This window comes from Paroedura picta, chromosome 4 (assembly GCF_049243985.1).
Source record: "Paroedura picta isolate Pp20150507F chromosome 4, Ppicta_v3.0, whole genome shotgun sequence".
Lineage (NCBI taxonomy): Eukaryota > Metazoa > Chordata > Lepidosauria > Squamata > Gekkonidae > Paroedura > Paroedura picta.
In genome coordinates, this window is record NC_135372.1 from 122,186,175 (window position 1) to 122,202,883 (window position 16,709).

At 43.7% G+C, this 16,709-nt stretch overlaps 1 protein-coding gene across 3 annotated transcripts in view; it reads right to left on the reverse strand.

Moving 5' to 3' along the window:
• Positions 1 to 1,904: 1,904 nt before the first annotated feature.
• ZHX3 (zinc fingers and homeoboxes 3) overlaps positions 1,905 to 16,709 on the reverse strand; it is a 53,211-nt gene continuing 38,406 nt past the window's right edge. For all 3 annotated transcript variants that reach the window (XM_077335431.1, XM_077335432.1, XM_077335433.1), the window contains exons 3-4: positions 10,738 to 13,655; positions 1,905 to 9,907 (exon numbers count right to left, since the gene is read on the reverse strand). In XM_077335431.1, coding sequence (XP_077191546.1) covers positions 9,876 to 9,907; positions 10,738 to 13,510 — 2,805 coding nt within the window. In that variant the 5' untranslated portion in view covers positions 13,511 to 13,655 and the 3' untranslated portion in view covers positions 1,905 to 9,875. The remainder of the gene's footprint in view (positions 9,908 to 10,737; positions 13,656 to 16,709) is intronic.

The window sequence follows — 16,709 nt, forward strand, 5'->3', positions numbered from 1 at the left end:
GTCATGTCCAACCCATCGCGACCCCATGGACAATGATCCTCCAGGCCTTCCTGTCTTCTACCATTCCCCACAGTCCATTTAAGTCTGCACCGACTGCTTCAGTGACTCCATCCAGCCACCTCATTCTCTGTCGTCCCCTTCTTCTTTTGCCCTCAGTCGCTCCCAGCATTAGGCTCTCCTTCCCTTAGGGTTTCTTTAATTTCTTTCTGTTCTGTGATTCTTTCTCAAAGCAAAGAGTGAGACTGTGTGGCTCTGCTTCCTTTGGCAGCCATTTTGAGTTTGGCTTCACTTCCTGTGTCAGCCATTTTGGGGTGGTGCTCCCCATCCCTTCTTAAGCCTCCAAAGATGCCTGTAGGCTGAAAAGGTTGGGGACAACTGAAAAGGAGCAAAGGCGAAAGCAACGCAAAACAATCCGCTCTCATGCTTTTGTTATGCTTGTTTTGGACCCCTTTCATCTACAAAATAAACCAGTTACATGACATCTTAACCAGCTTCATGAAACTGGCAAGATAGTCTACTTTAGAAGGCTGCTCCTGCAGTTGTCAGGCTTATTGCATCCAGCAGGAATGTTTTGGCCTTCACTGTTTAAAACGGGTAGTCAAACTACGGCCCTCTAGATGTCCATGGACTACAATTCCCATTTGCTGACAGGGGCTCATGGGAATTGTAGTTCATGGACATCTGGAGGGCCGCAGTTTGACTACCCCTGCTTTAAAGTGACAAGCAAGAGTTAGTGGAAGATACCAAGTTGTTTAAGAAGGACAACCTAGGCAGTTTTGGTACTATCTGTAGAAGATAAGGTTTCAGTGGGTTTATTCACTGCAAAGATGCTTCAGCTGGAAGCCAAAGAAACTAAATCAGCAGTGGATGACAAGTTTTAGCTTTCACATAAGAGCAAAAGAACAAACGCTGGAAAGTGGTGTAATTGAGCAGGAAAATCTGTTTTGTTTGTTGCCAAGTTTGAAATTTAAAGCATGAACCCTTGATTCACTGTAATATGACCTAAGGCCATTTTAGCTTTTTTTTGCTTAATAAGAAGCAGATAGGCAGTACCATGAAGTACTCACTCTATTCCTGTCCTGTCCTGTCCTGCCATTATGTTTTCAGCAAGTGCTCCTGAGGTTCTCAGCTGCTTTTGCACACCATGGGGTACCACCCACTAGAGTTTGTATGCTGGAGCGTGTCGCAGGCCATGAAATCTTAGACAGATGGCCAACGCAGAACCACATCTTTGCAGTATAAAGGGACATTTGTAGTCACTGGTGGTGTATTTATTTCTCTAAATCTGAGCACCCCCAAATATACCCTAGAAGCCAAAGGCTCTCCCAGCACTGGCCACAACAATTGTGTTATGCCACAGTAATTTTATTTACTTCATTTAGTGTCATTTTTTCTTTTCTGCACAGCACTTCAGGACCCATGAATGCAGATTTTCTTGGCATAGGTTTATTCTTAAAAACTGTTGGCTTATGTTAAAAATGTTTCCTGCCATCACGGTGCCAGAAGACAGTCCTATTCTTTTTGCTAAAATCCTAGCACATTCTAACTTAAACCAGACTCGGCTGGTTTCAGTGCTTAGAAAAAAAGAGAGTGCTTAGTCTGGTTAACAATAATAAAATAAATGTAAAGGTGCCCAAGAAAACTTTCCTAAGGATTCAGGTGGGGAATTTCTCCATTTATCTGTCACTCCTATATGTGGTGGCCTTCATGCATTTCAACATCTAGTCCCCTGCGGCCAAAATAAAGAGCTGCTCCAGAGATTTCTCAATTCCCCCACCCCTGGTGTGTGTCCTCAAGGACCCAGTGTAATTTCCTCATCTGACAACCAGCATGCTAAAGTCTCATTTTATTAAAATGCAATGATTCTCTCCCCCCCCCCATACTCCAAATAACTACTCCAAATATGGCATTTTTTCCTCATTGTTTATTTAAGAACAACCAAAATGTCTCATTTCACCAAACTGTACAAGCAAGCACTTTCCCCACCCTCTTAGCCACATATACAAAACGAAGGGAAACCTGCATTCACTTCGCAGAAGTGGCATCATTGCTGAACAGAAGCGAGTGGCACCTACAGCAGGCACCAGGTCTCTCCACCAGAAGAACCGATTTCAACTTGCAGTTTCAGCTTTTTCCTCTTCAAGAAGTTTTACAAAAAGTACAAAAGACCCCTAGTTTTTTACATAGTTTGTAAGTTAGCCCTACCAAAACAACTTATAAAAATGGAACCTTATCCAAGTGACATCAGAGGTTGGGTGAGCTAGCCCTGCAAGAAAGGCCGTCTACATTATAGTGACCCTGTTGATAAATCAAAACTCTAAAATATTCAGCTTTTCCTGATAGAGAGATAAAAATTAGCTTCCCCTCAGCCCACAAAGGCAAAGTGCTCAGCAGTCTACTTAGAAGACAGATTGAAAGAGCTGTGTAGCCTGTACGAAAGCCCCATAAAGGCACTGCAGATCTTTTGCCAGACATGCAAGCCTTTGGGGACCTTTCAGTGAGAAGCTTGCTCCCCCCCCCCCCCCGCTTCCCCAATTCAGGGTGGAGGAGAAGAAGAAGAGGTTAGATCTCATTCAGACATGATTTGTAAGGGCAACCATTTTTGCACTGGAATAGATTGCTAGCAAAGTCTGGAGCTGCTTGTTTCCTAAGAGCATCTCTCATATATCTCCCAATACTAAAGAACCACAGATAAGATGCTGAGTAAAACTGGCAGCCCTTCAACTGGTGCGAAAAAATCCTCCTACCCTAGGCAGGAACAAGAAAGATACCTGAGCTTTCAGCTTTAGAGGCATTTGAGCCCTGTTTTCTCCAATATTCAAACTTCAAGCATGGGCCAAGTCCATGGGATTCATCTCCAGTGCTGTCTTACGGCAAATCTCATGCTTGCAAAGGAGACCCAAGTCTAGACAGACTGAACAAGCCAGCTGCAGCCAAACACCCAAGCACATTTTCCACATGCCTCCTTATGAGCCAAATCCAGTGTTTCTAAGCCATGGCAGACTCTTCCTTCCACCATACACACTTCATTTTAAAAGTGGTAAATTTGGTTCCATACAGGTGAGTGTGTTTCAAGGCTGCTTCCAGAATTTGAGATACACTGCCAGCCAGATTTCTTTAGTGCTAGTTAACAAAACAAGCATTTGATATGAAGATATGTCAGCATCAGCTGTGACACAGGGTACAATCCATCAGGCTGGCTCCACTGAATTAGACAAGAACACGAATGTCACTTAGATCAATGGGGTTTGTGCAGGATGGATTCTAATACAGAGGGACCACTGGGTATCTTGCACTGCAGGGTGAAGACTATTCACTGTTGCCCCTGCTTGCCATTCCATTATTAACAATTTTACAATGTGTTATTCCCATTCCAATGGGTGGTTCAATCACTCTTTCTCCCCCCCTAAGAGTATTTCTCAGGAAGGATGACTTTAAAATACTAATATGACTATTACCACCTGAAGGGATACTCTGCGCTTGCAGTTGTAGATATTCCAAACCCTGCCCATGATCTCAAAACAGCCTAAATCCTGGTTCAGAATTCCCCATATCCCCACAGTTCATTAGCTATTTTGATTTTGAGAAATCTTTTTTGGGAGAGTGACGGAATAAAATTTCAAATAATCAGAAATGACACCTAGCTGACATAATCAGGCTGGAACAAGCTCCAGATTCAGAAACAGCCCATGAAGGTCATATAGTGTAGATGAGTACCTTTATATTAATATTTCTCTGCCCTGGCAGCTACACTGAATATCACAAGCCAACATATTGAACCCCACCAGCTGGTCCCACAGTTTGAAAAATAAAGTTTGGCCCCATCCGTCAGCCCTTGTTTTATACAAAGAGCTGCACTAGCAGCAATAATCCTGTTATTTCACAGTAAACTAAATTAAGTGAACAACTTTTAAAGTACAAATTTTGACTCGATATCAGCTACTATAGGGTGTCAGTAAAATTTAGATCATCATCTGGTTCAATGACCAGTCACTGAGTAAATTAGGCCAAACAGCATCTAGCAATACAGCCTTACACATGTTTCTGTGTACACTATCCATAGCAGAAGGGTAAATTCACAAATTAATGCAAATTCCAAAAAATGTAACTGAGATGAGTTGCAAATACTAAATCAAACAGCAATCTAAGAATCTAATCCATTTTATCTCAACCTATCCCACTCCATGTTAAAATAGCATCTATTATGAAAAACCAGATAAGCCCACTTAGAAAAATGAATTTTATCAACCTATAAAATTAAGTGCCTTCCCTAATAAACATAAATATTACAAACGAGCCAAACGGTTCCACACTCCCTAACTATAACATTCCAATACATTTACAACAAAAAAAGTGTGTGTGTGTGGAGGGGGGGGGGCTTACAAAAAATTGGACAGCATTGAAAGCTGTTTCTGGGTTTTGCCCTTTCTGTGGTTCCTGCAGGGTCCAGGTGTGTGGAAAGTTGCTTCCAAGTTTGTTTTTTGTGAAGTGGAGATAGGGATGCAGATGCTACACTTTTCTAGGCAGAAGAGTTTTTCTTTTGCTTGTAAGCCTGGCTTAATGCACGATGTATCCAGACTTGTCTCCTCATTTGCATACAGAAGAGTGCAACCTCATCATCCACCTAGTGAAAGCGTGCCATAGTGAGAGAACCAGATAATGAAAGATTTGACCAGTGCCAGAGTCTATGCCATTCAACCCTTCTGGAAGAACCTTTAATTTGTCGAAGTAGAAAAGCAAGAAAGCTAGTTACTTATTTAAAAAATCAAGCTAAACAGGAAAATAAGGCATGGAGATCTATTTGCAAATTCCAATGCAAAGAGGGATGACGGAAGCCATTTCCCAAGCCATCCCAAGCATTAGGGCATCTTCTGGGTCAACGACCAAGTCCTGATGTCCTAGTAGTGCCTCTTTGAGCAAAGGGGGCAGAAAGAGTTTCTCATCCCCCCTGCCCAAACAAGAGGTTAGAATCTAAACAGTTTTGTAGAGAGACTAGGCCACTCCAAAATACTCCTTTATCAAAGAAAAGAGATAAATCTGAGATGAGGAAATTAGGAGGAAAACCTGGTTCCATGCAGGTTATGTGCATTTCAAGTTTCCAGAATTTGAGACACGCAGCTATTTAACAAAACATACATTTCTAGATGTACAAACTAGGGATATGCAGAAACAAAAATGTTGGGTTACTTTAACTTTGGGTTGAACCAACCTGAGCCCGATTTGGCATTGCCTGAATCTCAGCTTCAGCACTGCTGCATTAATCTTGATTCAGGAAAGCTGAATTTTCCCTGAATCATTGCCCTCGGCTGATTCACAGAGAGACTTCTCTGCACAGACCAGCTGTTTCTCAGGCTGGGGGTGGTGGTTCAACCTGCTCCACAACCCAACAAACATAGGTTTGAATGCCCCACCTGACAAACACCTGATCCTTGGAGAGACTTCATAGATCACCAGTTTGGGCCTGTTTGAACCACCCTGCCCCCCCCCCCCACCCAATAATCCCCCAGAAAGGTTTCTCTTTGGGATCAGCTGTTTGTCGGGCAGATTAAATAACCTGAATCAGAAGTCAAAGTAATTTGGCTTTCTGCAATTTGTGTCCTGATCCAGACTGGGGATTCCTTCTGCTAGATGGGTGTCTGAAAGGAGTTATGCATGTTCTATAATGATAGGGTGGGAAATGTTGTGACCAGACCTGGCCTATTTCCAAAAGGGAAATTCAGCCTTTTATAGAGAGAAGGATTAGGTTTTGCCCCCTTTTTGCCCCAATCCCAAACATCCACAAGAAAGGGAATGGCAGTGTCCAAATGGGAAGGGGGCCTTGGGTTTCTATACTGGCCAAACTAAATCCTTCCATAAATCTAATTCTATAATTTCTTTCAGGAAGGCTTCATGAGGGAACACAATCTCCACAACCACCATTAGTAGGTAGATCCATCATTCTGGTGTACAAGTTTGCAGGCCTTGAGCATTCAGAGGGTATGACAGCACACACCCTTTGAGGAATGGGTGCTTCAACAGCCTACAGGTTTCCCCCATCTTTAGAAGTTACCTGTTAAGCAGCTAACCGGAAGTCAGTCTGTTCTTTCACTGAATTGACACAATGGCCATGACTGAGGTGGCCATTGCTAGAAGGGCCTTGCAGCGATTTCAGTCTAAGGGCTGGAGTCTCTACCCCCCCCCCCCAAGAAAAAACACACTGCTTTTTCATGACCCATGTGTGGAATGTCTCGCTCCAGACCACTGGAGAGCAGGTCTTTCTTGCCATGAATCTTCCTTCTTGGTGGTCTGTGGGTAGGGCAGTCTTATTTCCTGCCCAAAGGGTTTCTATTGGTGAGTCTCTGTTTCCTGGTACTGATGTGATCTGATTTAAGCAATTTCTTGGGGCTCCTCATGATGTGGTTCCTCCCCCCCTTCCCCCCTTGCTTTGTTCATTGGGGAAAATGGCTTTTTTCTTTGCCTGATTGGTTTGTTGTTATAGTGTGGGGAGAGGAATTTTTCTTCAATTGGCACTGCTCCTGGACCGGACTAGAGCTCTGGGAGAAGCTCCTCCCCAACAGGAATCACAAAAACACTTGACAACCCTGGCTGATCATTGGGAGCACCTTCTTTTCATGCATGGAGACTTCCCTGCCCCAAGACCACAGACCAGGAAGTTTCACGTTCTCAAGCATTTAACTCTTCCTGCTTTAACTTAGACTGTGGACACATCAATACAAAAACAAAACACAGCCCTGATTACTTTGTTCCACCATCAAACATTCACTCTCCAGCAATATTAAATATCACTATTGCACAGCAATGGGGAAACAAACCCTCCCCCCACAATTCTTCTTCCATACAAATCTGCTCATGGGGGAAGTTCTTCCCTCTACACAAACTACTTCGAATTCTTATACATAGACAGAAGAAGAGAGAATTGACTTATTAAAAGGTCTGTGCAAAATTGTGGCAAAGCTTCCTGTAACAATCCTTTTGCAAAACCACTGAGAGATCAATACCTGGTCGGCAACTACCAATCTGTATTTGAGTTTTGCTTCAAAACCTGTGCATTTTGCTAAGCGGAAAGCATAAGCTGACAGTAAAACTAGTGCTATAATTAACTGTTCTGTAGAATGCGATATCTTAAAATTCCCAAACCAAATTAAAATCTAGCAGATTTGACTCTAAATAGAATTACAGGTGAAATCATGCAGTGATTATGAACTGGTACAAACTGACTAAAGACCAGGCACCTGATCCACATAGATGGCAATGTCTCTTTCCTGCAAGTGGAGTCTTTTCTTCAGTTCAGTGGGTGGCCATTATTCTATGTGTACCTATCTGTCCACTGAGCTGGTCCCTTCAAGGGATTTAAGTGAACAGGGGATGCCAAACAGGCTTCACACACCCACAAAGCATTCCTGAATCAAGGCCTAGGTGTCCCAATGTGCACCTTGACCTTTACACTTCACTGATTGCTATAATCTGACAGCATTTAAGATTTGGGCACTCGTATGACAGGTGTCTTACATTGTGGCAGGTGTGGGTATTGGACGCTCACTTATTCTATGCCACAGAGATGTTTCCCCACAGAACTGGGCTAAACCAGCTCTATTCATTGTGCATGATATCATGAGCTAGTGCAACTCATCTTGATGGAACGCCTCTCCTTGCAGAGAATTTGACACATTACTTTCCTTCTAAATCCTGAGGGGTGTTAACTGGCCCTGCCAAGCCTTGTCTGAACGCATCAGTTCTGGCCTCAAATAGGATTAGTATTTTTTTTTTTTAGCTTGCTACTAAACTTGCCCACCCTGACCTGTCAAAATGAATTTCCCCAGCACCAGCAGAACTTGCTTTCTGAGTAAGTATGTTGAGAACTGCAACTTTAATTATGGCGGCGAGTTGAGCAATGACGGCTTCCAGTCGGCTATCGCACCTCTCAGGTATACGCAAAGCCCACTCTCCTTAAAGAGCTATAACAATTTGCCAATGTAATGCAGGAGCAAGCTCTACATGTACATTTTAACGGAGATGCTACGCATAAAATAATTCCATCTACTATAGATGTGTATATGCATCTAAACTTCCATGTAAGAAAGCCCTGCAAATCAAGGGCATAAACATGAATTTCTATGAACAAGGCTGCTCTTTCACTTGGGACCTCTGGCTTGTTTCCTATTCACTACAATGAACATTTGCGTTGCTGAGAGGCTGGTGCCTCAAGCCACTCACCGGCATCTGCTCTCTGAAGGTATCACTGTCCTCTTCAGCTACCAATCTGGGGCACACACCTCCTTCCTTGCTTTGATCTATGCAGCTTTCGAGCCCTAGCAGCAATCTGAAGACGGACCTTTTGCACAAGCATGGAAAGCACAGCAATGTGAAATACACTGAGTTGTCATGGTGCCTCTTAAGAACATCATGGAAAGACAAGAGGCTTTTGAACTATCAGAACGAGACAGACCGAACAACAAAGGATCACTCAGCTCCTTTGTACAAGGATGGCCATAACTGACAGAAACATATGAAGTTACCTTGACAAGACCGTACAGCTCAATAACTTCCACTCAGGTTGGCAGGGGGTCTCCAGCGTTTCGGCCAGAGACAGGCCCTCCCAAGCAACTACCACCCTAGATCCTTCAACAAGAAATGTAGGGTATTGCCTGGCACTTCCAGGAAAATGCTCAGCACAATCTACAGTTGGGATCTGATACTACATTTTGACAAGATTCATATGGCCTAGGCAAAAGCATATATGCATACCCAGTAAAACAGCTAATTAGTTAGTGCTATCAATTCTCGCTGTTTAAATAAATATTTCCTTGCTGCTAGAAATAAAATCCTGGCATGTTGAGTTAAAGATCCCATGTGAAATTATGTCAAATAAAACCCTTTCAAAGCAACAAGGAGCCAAAATGCAGGCCTCTCTCTGGATTCTCGTATATACATGTAAGATTGTGATCTTCAATATAGCTCAAAGCTGCCAGCAATTTATTCCAGCTCATCCATGGCTAGAATGTTGTCAACACAGCAAAAGTAAAGTATAGGGCCCAAACAATTTTGATCCATACAGGGAGGTTTTCATAAGTAAATGTGGCCAATCTTGTCTTTCTAATCACAGTTATTTCAGAGCCTGCCTCTCCCACCCCCACCCCGTAGCCCTTCTTATTAACAAGAATTTCTGTGCTTTCTACAAATGGAAAAAAATAGGTTAGGATTTTTAAAAAGATCATATTGTAGGCTTCATTAACAGGGGCATCCTATTTGTTGGGATAATGTCACATCATTTCATACAAAAGACAAAATAATACCTGATACCAGTTTGGGTCATCCCCCATCCCCCACCCCCCAAGGTTTCTTCCATTATGCTCAACAAGAAATAGTTCCAATGATCCACATTCTACGGGTTTTGTGTACAGCTTGTATACTGTTTATCACCCACAAACGTATTCAGTTTCTAGACCTAGAAACCCAAATATGAGAATATATGCAATAATCCAGCTTTCAGAGAACAAACAATAAAAATTTAAAATATATTCTACCAAATGGTTCTTGAGTCTATGAAAAGAGAATGTTTAACACAGTGCCCAAAATTCATGATCCTTCTGAAGGCTGGTTGGTAATTTTAAAAAGTTGATTCTGAAGTTGGAAAGAGGGCAAAAAAAGTCCACTGGAAAACAAAATAGAAGGTCCTATGCCAGAGGAGAGAAGAAAGGATCTAGCTGATACTACTGCTGGGCTCTGCTGCTATGCAAGATTCCAAGGTCTTTGTCATCGCTCTTCCCCAAAATGTGCTTTGCAAAAAGAAGATCCTGGGCACTGTGGCAGTGCCTTACACGGATTCCAACCAGCCCCACAGTTGCTGAGTCTTCACAAATTTAGCAGCAGATCCTTCAGTGAGAGGCAGCACTGGTTCCTTCTGTTTCTGAAAAGAAAAACCACACACACTTGCATCACAATAGACAACACTGGAAAAATCAGACAGAGGCTTCTGGGGAAATGGCAGCCTGAAAAGGAGCATTTTAACTAGCTCAAAACTTATCTCACAAAAGCAGTATAACCCAGGGTGGGTGGGTGGGAGTGTTTCCTACTGATAGGTGGATCCATGTGGGGTCTTGTTCAGTCTCCAGAGTTTTCTGAAGACAAGTCCCCAAGATTAAAGACAGCAACACGCGCATGGATGCACACACCACACACACACACACTTTTTTCTTTTTGCATTTTTTCTTTTGTTAATATGCAAGCTGTTGGCTCGTTTTTAAAAACGCATTGCAGAATTACAATTTACCCTGGAGGGGTTCCAATCTCTCGGTAGCATCCATGACTATTTTCAAAATGATAAGAAAGGCCATCACAGATCTCCCAATGATGTGTCTGCTTTGACCTGGATTACAAGCATGCCCTGTAAACATGGTTTACAGAACAGAATATAGAAAGAAAAAGACACAAAAGTACAACGGCCCCTTGAAGAAAAACTACTGTCATTTGTTGCTGCAAGCCACAGGTCTTAAATCATTGCGGACTAGGGAAATAAAGATCCAGAGGCACCTTAAGGACCAACAGCAAGCAAAATTTTGTATGATGGGAAGAGGTATAGAACGACGCCTCCCACCCCACACAGACAAAACTAATCTATAGTTTTAAATTACTGATTCCCACTCCCCAGTCTTTGCCATTGCTATTAAATGCACTTTTTGGTGCTGGAATGTGGCCTGCAGTCACACAAGCAATCATGGAAATGAACACATTTCTTACCAGGATGTCCAGCAGGCAGAGGACCATCTGCAAGCTCTGAACTGCCTTCTTGACCTCCGGGCTCCCAGGATTCACTGTTCTCGGAAGCCTCAGAGAACGCATCAGACGCTCCCTTGTGACTGGTGGCTGCCTCACCAATGCTTGAGCACTGATCCTCACTGCCAGTATCTGAAACTGGCCTGTTCTCTTCATCCAGCCTTTCGGCAAACCACGACCTGACCTGCGCGGCAGTCATCTGAGTTCTCTCACACAAACCCGGGAGATTGTCTTCATGGAGCGTCTTATTCTTTTGAAAATAGTCCTGGAGGATCTCCACTTTGGCATCACTGGGGCCGGCTAAGCCTTTAGGAAAGATGCCTTGCTTGTAGTTGGCGTACCACCTCAGGTTTCCATTTTTTAAACCATAGCGGCTATCCCCAAACCAACGGATTACTTCACCCCTGGGAAGACCCGACTCAGAGCACAATTTGTCATATTGTTCATTTGTAGGCCGTTGGGTCTGCACAAAGAGTTGTTTAAGCAAGTGCCTTTGCTGTGCTGTTTTTTTAAGGCTTTGTTTGGGTTTCTGGGGGGCAGATGGCTTGCTTGGAGAACTCTCTCTCAGATCATCTACACTCGAGCCCGACAATTCATTTTTGCCATTTGACTCAGTCACTTTGAGATTCTTCAAATTAATTTTTATAGGAGTCACTTTGCGCTCACCTGATGCCTGGGTGCTACTAGCTGCATCCAACGCACCGTTTTCGTTGGAATCTTTTAAGTCACCCAAAGAATCTTCCTCCTCCACGGAGTCCTCTTCAGCATCATCCTCTACTTGTTGGGCTGTTTGTTTGACGGCTTGTTTCTTCCTCTGCTCTGAAAACCAGCTGTCAATTTCTCTCCTGGTCATCTTCGTTTCACTCCTCAAACGGTCCACTTCATCCTCTGAAGGAAAAGGATCTTGTGCAAAGCTGCCTTCCAGGGCTCTCAGTTGTTCAGGAGCCCTCTCCTTATATTTTGTAGCTGAGAAATCAGGGGCCTGATGCCAGGACTGCCGACGGGTCGGAGTGTGGCTTACAGGCATTGCTGCTGCCGTGGATGGTAATTCTGAGGCTGTTTTGGGAGATGAGGTAAAGGTGATTTCAGGAACTGAGTCTATGATTATTGTATCATCTCCAGCATATACAGCTCTGCTGCCTCTAATATTTCGATAATGGTACCTCCTATCGCTAAACCATTTCCGAATATCCTTTGTAGTAAGGCCCGTGAGTTTTGTCAGTCGCTCAACTTCAGCATGGCCAGGGAACTGATTCCTACAGAAACTTGTCTTTAGTGCAGACAGCTGTTCAAAAGACTTCTTGTTTTTGTATATGTTAGGGTCTAGGAATTCCTGCGGAGATATGCTAGGACAAGTTGTGGGTTTTGTCTGAGAGGCACTGACCACTTTCACAGCTGAGGCAGGGCTAGAAATTGAGACAGCCGATGGTTGCCTAGCTGTCTGGGTCTTTGGAATGGAGGTTACTGCTATTGTGAGGGATGAGGTTGTACTCTGAAGCCCATTGGTTATTAAGGGTTGGCCAATCAGCACACCACCAGCTCCTTCAGGTTTGCTGACAGCGTGGCCAGGCAAACTAGCTTGAATGAGATGCTGAACACTGTTAGGGCTTGCAACTAGAGGCGTGTTCAACACTGTAATTGTGGGCTGGGGAACAGACTGGATCACTGTATTGAACATTTTTTTCCGCGCATCTTCAATCTCCTCAGGTGACCAACTGATACCCTGTTTCAACCTCTGGGCTGTGAACCAGATCTTCAGCTGCTCTTCTGGGTACTTGGTCACCACTGTCAAGTAGCAAAGCTCAGCTTTGGTAGGGTAAGGGAACTTATGGAAAGAGTTTTTCAGAAAGCTGTTGGAGTCCATTGCGGCATTGTACGTTGGGATGCTGCTCAAGGGAATCATTACTTTGGGAAGGGATTTCGATGTGGGGAGTTGCTGCTGAACTGGTGGTTGCTGCTGCAGTTGCACAAGTTGGGTGATGCCTGCTTGCAAAACAGGCACATTTCCTACTATTGAGCCATTGACAACAGGTGTTGGTTTGAATGTATTTGACTGACTCACTGGCGCAGGTCCATTGGTAGATGTCTGGTCACTTCCTTTTTTCTCTGGATCACTGACTGGTTGACTGGACACATTTTCTTTCATTGTGTGGATTTTTTTCACTTCAGGTTTTGCTTTCATTATTTTCATAATGGGGGTTTTGGTAATGATAATTTCGGCTTGACTATCTTGTCCTTCTTCTGGGAGATCTCCTGAAAAGACTTGGCTGGTGGAAGTGGCATCCCCAACTGTCTGCTCCACAATCACCCGACTGCCTTGTTTCGCAATACTGCAGATTAAGTTGGTTTCCCCAGCATGGCTCTCTGCATTGTGACTAGAAAGCTCTTTGTGGCTTTTTACGAGGAGACTGCACTGCACGCACACAAAAGAGGGGTCTTTGTTAAACTCTAGGTGTTCAGAATCCAAGTGCCCAAGAAACTGACTACTGTCTTGACAGCCAAAACTGCAATACTGACATCTGTATGTATCACCATCCAAAATACCTCTATGTCCATTGGACAGTGTTCCACTGTTTTGATTACTGCTAACAGTTTCAGTAACAGGTGAAGCAGCATGAGTAACAGATAGCGGAAATCCTTCACGATCAACTCCAACGGTGGTGGGCTGAGACTCCTGCAGTGCCAACGTTTTTGTCGGTATCATGCAGGGTGTTGTGGACTTCCTTTTGCTGGCCATTACTGCAACTGCTAGAGAAGACTGGCGTTTACATGTAAACCATTAGTTTTTGAGAATGCCTTGCAAACTGAATTCCAGAAAATCCATGATAATAGGAAACATGGGTGTCAAGTGTTGCAATAGCCATTGGCCTCTGAATTTGAATCTATGAAAACAAACAAAGAGTATGTTAGGCAACAGAGTCACACTAGCTACTAGCATCAGCACTATGTACATTTCAGTATTCAATAATGTACTGCATATCAATTATGCATCTGATTCATAAGAGATGATTGGTTCACAAGAACGGTTGTAACAGTAAGAGTTTCCACCAACAAAAATTTCTTAAGAGAATTAAGGAGAGCCGGTTATGTGAGCAACACATTGTGATTTAGCTGCTATTCTGGATACCAAAAATACAGGAAAGCATGAAAGAGGGCAGATCATTGCTATGGGGGAATGGCTATGACCACCAATCATATTTTCATTAAATAGCATTCAATTGACACCCCCACAGACACACCCTGTGTAAACTTTAACTGAAGAACTTCACCCAAAGTTTTGACTAGGGCACTGATTTGAGGCAGCTATTAAAAACAATACATCATACCAAATTAGGGATCGGCATGAACCCAGCCACTTCCAAGCAGGGGGAAGCAAAACAGACCAGTGAAGTGGCTGGAAGCCATTTCAGCCTAGTAGTAGACAGGCGCATCTGCCCCAATACTAGGCTGAAATGGCTGCAAGCCAGTTCAGTTCAGTAAAATTTCAGCTTAATTCGGTTCAGCAGCCACTCCCAACTGGAATTTTTACGTTCATGCCTATCACTAAACCAAAAATGCCTGATATTACAATTGAGCAAGTAACCAAACCATGTAAAGTCTGGGAAGCCATCCTAAAATGTACTCATTAGAGCCAAGTATGAACATAGAAGAAATTTTACCACCCCTGGAACCAAAACAATTTTAAAAGCTGGTTTTACGTGTTCACTTTATGGCAAAATGCACACAAATTATTTTTAAAGAGAGGGAGGAACTTCTTTTTCTGCTGATTTTCCATTTTCCACATTGTCTGGCAGAGTGAAAAAGATTTAAATTTGCCATTATTGTCATACACCTACCATTATTACCTTTATCATAAACAGATAAACAGGAAAGGACAGTTTACAGACTATCATACTTGTGATAATGAAAAAGGAGCTTTAGAAAAGATATATAGGGGAGGGAGCATATCTGTTATACCATCAAAGGAGTCACATGATTCCCATATGCCAGTGGTCCCCAACCCCCGGTCCGGGGACCGGTACCGGTCCGTAGATCAGTCGGTACCGGTCCGCAGCTCCTCCTCGGAGGCTGCCCTGCCACTCTGCCACCAGCTCACCTTTGGTCCTCTCCAGTGGCCACCATAGCTGGGGCTCCCCTCTTGGTGTGGCACTGTGCAGCTGCTGCTGGCAGCGGCCTCCAGCAGGTGGCGGGAAGTCAGGGGCACCAGCGGGAAAGCAAGTGGAGCAGGGGCTCAGGCTGCGGCAAAAGAAGGACCCCCCCCGGGCCTCAATAAAATTTTCAAGCGTTGACCGGTCCCCGGTGATAAAAAGGTTGGGGACCACTGCCGTATGCCACACAATAGACAGACATCCTTAACACTATTTTGTTCCCTTATATATTTGGGAAACAGCCTCCTGGGAGGACACTTTCCAGAGCCCTGTCTGTCCAGGTCCACCCTGATTGGCATTCCCCCTCCATCTCCCACCCTCCCTCCTTGCCTGCTAGAAACCTTGTGGCTGCAGCCTCCATTGTTGCCCACAAGGAGAGAGGCAGAGACAGGGCTTTGCAGCCCGCAAGTACGCTCCTGCTGGGAGGGAGCCCATTTTTAAAATAGGCTTTGATACTAGTACAGTAATAAGATGTATTGCTTAATAGCTCAGTGATAGCAAATTCAGATTAATTCAGATTTCCAGAAATGCTTGATTATGCAAATTTCCCTATATCCTGTCTCAAACAGTATTTACATCAGCATAAGTAACCAGCATTAGTTATATCTGTAGAGTTCATTCAAGTAGTTCATTCAAGTCTTACTGTGGGTTTGTTTATGTATATTTTATGTATATTTTAACATCACAAGAACAAAATGCTGTTTCCACCTTCCTGGAAGGATCATTTTAAATGGAAAGCAATGGGTGTGCTGCCCATAGTTAGGAATTCAGAATGCTTAGTGTTGCTTATTAATGCTATTTTGAACTCTAAAGGACTCATCTTTTTTTCTCTTTAAGAGAGAGAATGCTGGAATCAGTTGGAAAACACCACTTCCCTCACCTATCTGAACAGGATCGGCTGTACAGCCTTTACGTCCATGTTAACTGCTAGCATGGGAAGTATTCCAGAGCCAGTTTGGTGTAGTGGTTAGGAGTGCGGACTTCTAATCTGGCGAGCTGGGTTCGATTCTGCGCTCCCCTACATGCATCCAGCTGGGTGACCTTGGGCTCGCCACGGCACTGATAAAATTGTTCTGACCGAGCAGTGATATCAGGGCTCTCTCAGCCTCACCCACCCCACAGGGTGTCTGTTGTGGGGAGAGGAATGTGAAGGCGACTGTAAGCCGCTTTGAGCCTCCTTCGGGTAGGGAAAAGCGGCATATAAGAACCAACTCTTCTTCTTCTTCTTCTTCTATTTCATGTTTGTACCCCTCCCTTGCCTCCCTTCTCTTCCACCTAGATGAGACCATTTGAGAAACAAATGCTATTGGAAGAATCCCTGCTGAGATGTGAGTCTACATACTGGTGAATCCAATGCATGTTTTTAAGTTTGTTCTGTCTGGAGTTGGACCACTACTTTGCTCTGGAGAGACCTGCTACCTCTGCAAAGCATAATAAAAGGATGTCCAACCTAGAACCGTTCCTGGTTCTGCTTCCTTCCAAACAGTTAGTCATATTTCATAGAGCAGACTTGAAACTTTATTGCTGTCACCTTCAGATGGAAAGCTATACACGAGTTAGGATGCTACTCCTTCATGGAAAGGTCCATATCTCTGCACCTTCCTCATTTTAACTCTACTCAAAGTTATTACTAAATGTAACTCTAGTGGCCTCACTCTATGGCTCAGAGTGCCACACTAGATATTACCATCAGTCAAAAGCCACATCACTCCTACATGCCACACCACCAAAGACACATAAGCAGTAATATAAAATGTATTTTAACTATAATGTTTTAAAACGCCAGGT